Here is a 7,618-nt window from a genome sequence, read left to right as displayed (position 1 = left end):
TAAATTCTTTCCCCTTCCATTTATTTTAAAAAAGTTGTGGAACATGTGAAAGAAAAGTCAAGAGACGTGAAAGTTTGCCCAAAAGGTTTTTAATAATATTGACAGAGTGAACAATGAATTTGGACATCTAGCAATTAGGATAATACTGCTTACATTATACTGTATTAACATTAAATCCTTAAATTTAGTCAACAAACACAGGAACGCATGCCATTAGCTCATAGCTAAAAAGCTATTCTTCAGTAGTTTCATTAACTTCAGCTGATGTTACAAGCACTTAGCCTTGTTTCTGTAATCATTTTAATAATAACTCCATGTTTGGACACAAGTTACAGAACAAATACCATAGAGCTAAAGATGTTCTTAGCAATTATGTTTAAAAATAGCATTAGCAATACCAAAAAATAACATTTAAAACTAACAATAGTACTTTTAGCATATCGGAATAACGTTTACCTGAACATTGCATCTAGTCACATATTCAGTGAAATAATTATGATTAAAAAAGAAATAAATCATGGTAGACTGAATTCCTTAGGCCTGGGGCTAAATCCAGCCCTGTTTGTTTGCTAATTGCACTGCTGTTTCTAAGCCTTACTCCCATTGCACTTTGTGTGCTAGCTTTAGCAACCAGCTTGCATAATACAGGCAGAATTAAGGTCTATGGAGACAGACGGCAGTAGTTATTTTCTTACCTGATTAACGTTCATGTTTTGTTCCAATTAAAAGTCTAATGCATATACTATGTGCAAATAATGTGGTGTAATGTTCATATAATATATACATCATTTAAACATTTTCTCAACATACAGTACTACAGACAGGTGCTTGTGCGCATTTAAATGAATGTCAGATCTCAGTGAAATGTCAGATTATGCTATTAATAAGTACAAATGAGTACAAACAGAAACCCTTGATTTTACTCCATTCTGGATCGTTCTGTTTCACTTTAATCCCTGTGTAATCTTATAATTTATGAGATCATTGTGGCCTCATTTCAGTTGAGCTTCATCCTTTTCAGGTGTAGTGCCAAACTTTATAGGGTGTGAGGCTGGAATACACCTTGAATGAGACTCCACTTAATCACTTTTTGAGGTACATTTGTGTAGCAGATTATCAACCTGCAACCTTTGGGTGGTGGAGGGAAAAAGGAAAACCTGGAGGAAACCTATGCAGACACTCAATTATACTGTGAACGTGTGTGTGTGTGTGTGTGTGTGTGTGTGTATATGTATATATATATATATATATATATATATATATATATATATATATATATATATATATATATATATATATAGAGAGAGAGAGAGAGAGAGAGAGAGATAGATAGATAGATAGATAGATAGATAGATAGATAGATAGATAGATATGTATCCCCTATAACCACAAGTTGACACAGGGCAATATTATAAGAAAATATTAATATCGAAAAAACTGACATTTCTACTCAAATAATATCAGATGTCGCAGAGAAATCTGTAGAGTGTTTGTGCAGAGTTTTAACTTGTAAAACATAAAGTCCATTAGGGCTGTCAAACCTGTAGAACCTTTCTCAAACAGATAGTACATACAGACAATAACTCTCACACTTCTCACACACAAACACACCTACATGTGTTTAAAACCCTTTCAAAAGTTCAGGCCTTTGACATCTTTAAGAATATCAAGGCAGGCAGTGAGAGTAGCGATTAGCAGAAATATTACACATTGTGACACACTGATATTCAAACAGAAAAGCAGGATGTTGAAGTAGCCTGTGTAAGTGTGTGAAGAGCTGGGCGTGTTCATGGATGTCTGCCTTATTAAAAAGCGAGAAAGTATTTTATGATTACAGTTTATTGTTTATACGGTTTATGAGTTTACATCTCATCTCATGCATGCACGGAGTATATTTTATTTTGTGTAGATTTATTTTTATTTCACTTCCTGGGTTTAGCCACGCCCACACGTACACAGAAATACAGGCAACGTAAAAACTTGCCACACCTGTTACGTCAGAGTGTGGATATAAACTTTGGGCGTTTGTGCAGCGCTTTTCTGCGTCTCCATCGTCTGTCACAGAACAAATCACGGTAAGTGAAGAGTTGAGATGTTTACAGTTATCATTATTATTTATTTATTATATTTTATTAACCATAGGGATGATTCGTTTGTTTGGAAAACTTTCCCCAGCGCATGATATATAATTCCAAAATAGTTTTAATAAGGCTTATGCTGAAATGTAGCTTGTAATATATTTAAAGCTAGTTAACATATAGAGTGTTTTTTAAGATTTAGAATATTTCTAAAATCAAGGCTTTGCATGCACATGTATGAGAGGTGCGTCATTTGGGATCACGTTTCACCACTTGACTCATTTCTGTCATGTTTGTCCAAGTGAACTCTAAATGTTTACTAATACTAACATATCGTTCTGTCCTTTTTTTAAAAAAAACCCTGTCTCATGTTATTTTCTGCAGATCCATCCAACATGTCTTTCATCAGTGAGTTTCTTAAGCAGACTGTGTATATGGGTGTGCCTGATGACATTGTAAGTTTCCATAACAGACTGGAGATCTAGCAGAGTGAAAAAACACCACCCTTTTTAACTTCGTAAAATGGAAAGGGGGGAGGGAGGGGAGGGGGGGAGAGAGAGAGAGAGAGAGAGAGAGAGAGAGAGAGAGAGAGAGAGAGAGAATGAACGAACAAGTGAGGGAGAAGAGGAGGGTAAAAAGGGAAGGAAAAGAGACCGGGAGGGAGTGAGAGAGGGGTGTATGAGTCAGATGTGGGCTATGCCTTCTCTGACCACTGGATTAAATCACCACTTTTGCTAGAAAAGGAAAAGAGTTTAACTGTTTCGTTGCTTTGGTTACTGTTTCTGAAGCATGAACGCTGAACTGAAGCTGTAGATTTATTTTGCTTGAATAGCAGCAGGTGTGTTAGTTTATCTGCATGTGTTTCTGAAGAGGTTGTGGTAGTGTTTCAGATGTCAGAAGTATAGTATAGTGGTTTTTTTTTTTTTTACCAAAAATGACATCTGTTTAATTTCCTCCTTACAATAAATGTAACCAATCAGCCAATACATGTTTGATTTGTATCCTTATATTTGCAATGACAATCCAAATAATGGAAGCTTATATCTTCTTATATCTGCTTCTTGTGTATCACCATTTCCCCTTATCTGATGTTGATTTCTAAAGGTTAATCCTAACATGTATGAAACCTCTGTATAAAACATGTAGGTCTAAACAAGATTAAAAAAACAAACAGACACAGAAAAATACACTCAATTTAAACATTTTGTCAGGTAGCTACTGTGTGTAGTATGTTTTAATAGTGTGTGTGTGTGTGTGTGTGTGTGTGTGTGTGTGTGTGTGTGTGTGTGTGTGTGTAGGGGTGTCAGGGGACTATTCAACCGTTCCCCCAGTTTAACCCAGCCGGAGATGCGGCCACTCTGGACCATGCCATCAAGACAAAGGGTAACTCACCCTGTTTGCACAAACTCGTGATCGTACAGTTCAAATAGCCATATGTAACAATAAACATGAATTCAACTATACTGAATCATAAACCAAATACTCTGACTCATGACATACTGTAAATAAACTGTGTATCTCCAGTTACTACCTCTGAAAACTGTATGTGTTTGTGTCTCTGCCAGAATGCTCCAGATGAATATAATTATTGTTTTTTTTGCTCATTTTATATGGTTTTATTATTGTTTCTGACCTGTATTGTGTTGCTCTCAGGTGTAGACGAGGACACAATCATCAGTGTTCTTGTGAAGAGGACCAATGAACAGAGACAGCAGATCAAAGCTGCCTATCAGAAGGCCACTAGCAAGGTGATCTCTAAAAGATCTCTAAAATTGTGAAAAGATACCGACACACTCTGACCACATCTAATCAGTTAAAAAGCTTTTTGTAGCCTGAAGCCTGTTTAAATGTCAAATAAATTCCCCAGAGCATGCACATCATGCTTTGTTTAGATTTTTCAAAAAGCAATTTTATTTGGTGCCATAGAGCTTTATATTCCTGATAGACAGTATTAGGTCTGAGTTCACCTAATTATAATCGCTTGTGCATTAAGATCCATTGTCTTAGAGGATCAGAGATGGGTCAAGTGTAGATAGTGTATGGAAAGAAGCCCATGGGGCATAAATATATTGATAAAGATCACATGGTCAAAGCAGAATTGTGTATGACTACTTTTTGTAACAGGGTGGAAATCTTTGCCTTTTTTGTGTGCAGCCCCTTGATGCAGCTCTGGTAAAAGCACTAAGTGGTGAGCTGGAGGAAGTGGTACTGGCTTTGCTCAAGACTCCAGCTCAGTATGATGCCCAGCAGCTCAAACTGGCCATGAAGGTAATATACTGAATCCTCTGTACTGGGTCTTTGGTAACCTTAAGTATATCCCGGGGCAAAGGATGTGGGACACCCTAGACAGAATTGACCCTACAACTTGTCAATTAGACTACAATGCATGTCTTAAAAACTGGGGAAGGAAACCAGAGGTAAACTAAGGTGGGAATCAAACCCAAAACCGTGGCGGTGTGAGGCAAACATGCTAACCATAAAGCCAACTTCCTCTTTGACATCTAATTATGGCTCAGACGCATAGCAACCAATAATAACAGCACAAAAATGGCAACTAGCAACCAGTGTGAAGTAATTAGATCTGCCAATTGTGTGATGTCAGGGTTACATACACACTTGTGCTGCACATGGCCATTCAGTCATTTGATAAAAGTTCTTAAGTCATTAGAGGGAAGGATGAGTTGAACCGTTTTTACCCAAATCTGAACTGTAATTTGTATTCATACGATTTCTGATGCAGTTACAGTATAAGGATGCATTAATGCTTTAGCGCTCATCTTTCTAGGGCTTGGGCACAGATGAGGACACCTTGATTGAAATTTTGGCCTCCAGAACCAATAAGGAGATCCGAGACCTCAAGAATGCCTACAAGGAGGGTAAGCTTGTCTTTTTTTTTATTGTTTTTTTTCTGGAAACTATTGCTTATTTAATGAGTGTATAGTAGTTTAATCTGCTCCTCAGATCAAGTGTAAAGTGTTTGTCATAAGCACAGTGAGGAAAACCAGTTTTGCGGCACAAGGAAATTCTTTTTTTACCATCCACAGTGAATGGCAAGACACATGCAACAAACACACATACATGCACTCAAACATGAATAAATAAAACTAAGCTGCAGGAATAAAAATAAAGACTACTAGAAATATGCACTTGTACTTGAAATATGTACATCTATATGTGCAAATGTAGAATATTGACAATATTCTGTTTATGCATAGTACAGTAACGTGCAACTTGAGTGCAACTGCATGATAGAGGTGGTAGTAGTAGTATTATTAACACAGAATAACTTATAATAGGACTGAGCAACCAAAATGATAGAAAAAATTCTATTTTTTAATAGAATTCAAGAAGGACCTGGAGGCTGACATTAAATCTGACACAAGTGGACACTTTAGAGATTGCCTTCTGGCTCTCTGCAAGGTGGGTTTAATTTGTTGCTAAACACAATGTTTGGGCAAAGTGTAAATGCATAAACAGCTAAATCTGTGTATGGCTTTGCTCATCCTACAGGCTGCCAGAAGTGAAGACAAGACCGTGCAAGAGAGTCTGGCAGACAAAGATGCCAGGGTAAGGTGTGCGTGTGTGCAGAGGGGTATACATTTAGATTTACAAACACTTTATGTATGTGTGATTTGTATATATTTTGATCACCTTATGTGTATTTATTTCTTCAGGACATCTATGACGCAGGAGAGAAGAGGAAAGGCACAGACTGCTCAGTGTTCATCAACATCCTGACCAGCAGGAGTGCTCCTCAGCTCAGAAAAGGTAGAATGACCACTTGGAGAATGGGCAGAATGTGTCATAGATATATACTGTACAATATGGAGGAATAGACTGTTTGAATATACTGGGAGAACTGAAATGAGTATTGTAATGTAATCAGTAACTGAATCTGTAAACTTTTACTTAAATCTGTTTTAGGATAATCTAGCTGATCAGCAAATCAAGCTAACCTTACTAGAATTAGCATATACTGTACACTCTCCAGATGCACCAAGGATCACCGCTGAAGAATTGTTGGACTGCTTTTACATAAATATCTCACTTTTTCTCATTTTATCTTCCTTACAGTGTTTGACTGCTATTCCAAGTACAGCAAAGTGGATGTGGCCAAAGCAATCGACCTGGAGCTGAAGGGAGACATCGAGAGTCTTTTGATTGCCATTGGTAAGATTTTCACTGTCGTTCTCAGTACTATATAGGGTTGGATTGTGGGGCAAAAATAACACAACAGCTCCTGGACAACAAGGTCAAAGGTTTGATCCAGGCTGGTTAAACAAGTTCAACTGAGGATTTCACATCCTGTTTGCCACACCCTGAGTTGCCGGTTAGCTTCCGTGTGCAAAAATATGGCAATAATGATGTGTTGCGTTATGCATCTGGACAAAAAACCCAAAAACAGATCTTGTTGATAAAACACAGGAGCAACATGTTTTTTGTTCTATATCTCTTTTATGTATACATGTGATTCATGAGGATAAGGAAGAAATAAAGAAATATCCTCCAAATTGCGGATTCTAGGACCTTAATTATGATGTTCTAAGTAGACTTCTAGATCAAGACACCATTGCTTTGTTAATAGTAGCTTACATTTATCAATTCTGATTTTTTGTGTCTCTGCTAGTGAAATGCGCCGGAAGCAAGCCTGCTTACTTTGCTGAAAAACTCAACCTGGCAATGAAGGTAATATCTATTACACTCCTATGAGCATAAAGCTGATGAATAAATGCAGAGATAAGCATTACCAGTGTTTGTGCTCTAGGGCTCTGGCTACAAAGGAAAGATCCTGACCCGCATCATGGTGAGCCGCTCAGAGATTGACATGGCACAGATCAAGAATGAATACAAGAAGAAATATGGCAAGACTCTCTACAAGGACATTCTGGTAGGTTCAGATAAAGGGATAGCAGAAAAGATCAAAGTGCTGCTTATTGCATTGCCAGTAATTTTTTTTTTTTAGTTTGTCAAAATGCAAAAACAAGCATTTATAACTCAAGCCACGAACGGCCATTTTGAAAAATGTGGCCAAATATTTGCGTTTACACTTAGTTTGTCTTGGTACTAACCCTAACCCTAGCTAACAAGTTCTTTAGTGTTTTAATTAATTTAGTCATATTTGTCTCCATAGGTTTTTAAAGAAACTAGCCTCCTTGTGCTGTAGCTAGCTAGCTTATGTAGCTATGACTTCCTGGTTAACTGCATTCAGTGATTTTATTTGTTGAGTAGTGGCAAAAGTTTATCAATGAAAAATAAAAATGTCGGTAATTAACAGATAGTTTAATTTTTGTGTTCATTTTTTATTTATTTATTTTGAAAATAAAATTGTGTAGGATTATCGGCCTGATAAGTTTTGTCACTTTTAGGACGACACCAAAGGTGACTACGAGAAGATCCTGCTGGCGTTGTGTGGAAGCGACCAGTAAACTGCGCTATTCGTTTCTGTTTTGTTTTTTTACTGCTGCCATGTACAATGGAAAGCATTAATTGATGTCACCAATAGAATTCATGATTAAAGAATGCAGTTTCTTTAAGTGCCA

General features: G+C 37.0%; 1 protein-coding gene across 1 annotated transcript; it reads left to right on the top strand.

Moving 5' to 3' along the window:
* The first annotated feature begins 1,932 nt into the window (after positions 1-1,932).
* Positions 1,933-7,618, top strand: anxa1a (annexin A1a). Its single transcript, XM_047818608.1, has 13 exons — positions 1,933-2,075; positions 2,463-2,533; positions 3,377-3,461; positions 3,732-3,826; positions 4,233-4,346; positions 4,864-4,954; positions 5,419-5,498; positions 5,589-5,645; positions 5,753-5,846; positions 6,153-6,248; positions 6,706-6,764; positions 6,844-6,966; positions 7,445-7,618. Exons 2-13 carry the CDS (start codon positions 2,474-2,476, stop codon positions 7,502-7,504), a joined length of 1,014 nt encoding a protein of 337 aa, XP_047674564.1. The 5' UTR covers positions 1,933-2,075; positions 2,463-2,473; the 3' UTR covers positions 7,505-7,618.

Source organism: Tachysurus fulvidraco, chromosome 9, assembly GCF_022655615.1.
Source record: "Tachysurus fulvidraco isolate hzauxx_2018 chromosome 9, HZAU_PFXX_2.0, whole genome shotgun sequence".
NCBI classification, from domain to species: Eukaryota; Metazoa; Chordata; class Actinopteri; order Siluriformes; family Bagridae; genus Tachysurus; species Tachysurus fulvidraco.
The sequence above is the reverse complement of the archived record's forward strand: the minus strand, read 5'-3'. Positions and strand labels throughout refer to the sequence as shown.

What these genes read in the sequence shown, in the direction of transcription:
- anxa1a (XM_047818608.1), top strand. Translation starts at nt 2,474, where the DNA reads ATGTCTTTCATCAGTGAGTTTCTTAAGCAGACTGTGTATATGGGTGTG. An exon ending in GCCTTCTGGCTCTCTGCAAG is followed by an intron (nt 5,499 to 5,588) that starts GTGGGTTTAATT and finishes CTCATCCTACAG; the next exon opens with GCTGCCAGAAGTGAAGACAA. An exon ending in CTCTCTACAAGGACATTCTG is followed by an intron (nt 6,967 to 7,444) that starts GTAGGTTCAGAT and finishes TGTCACTTTTAG; the next exon opens with GACGACACCAAAGGTGACTA.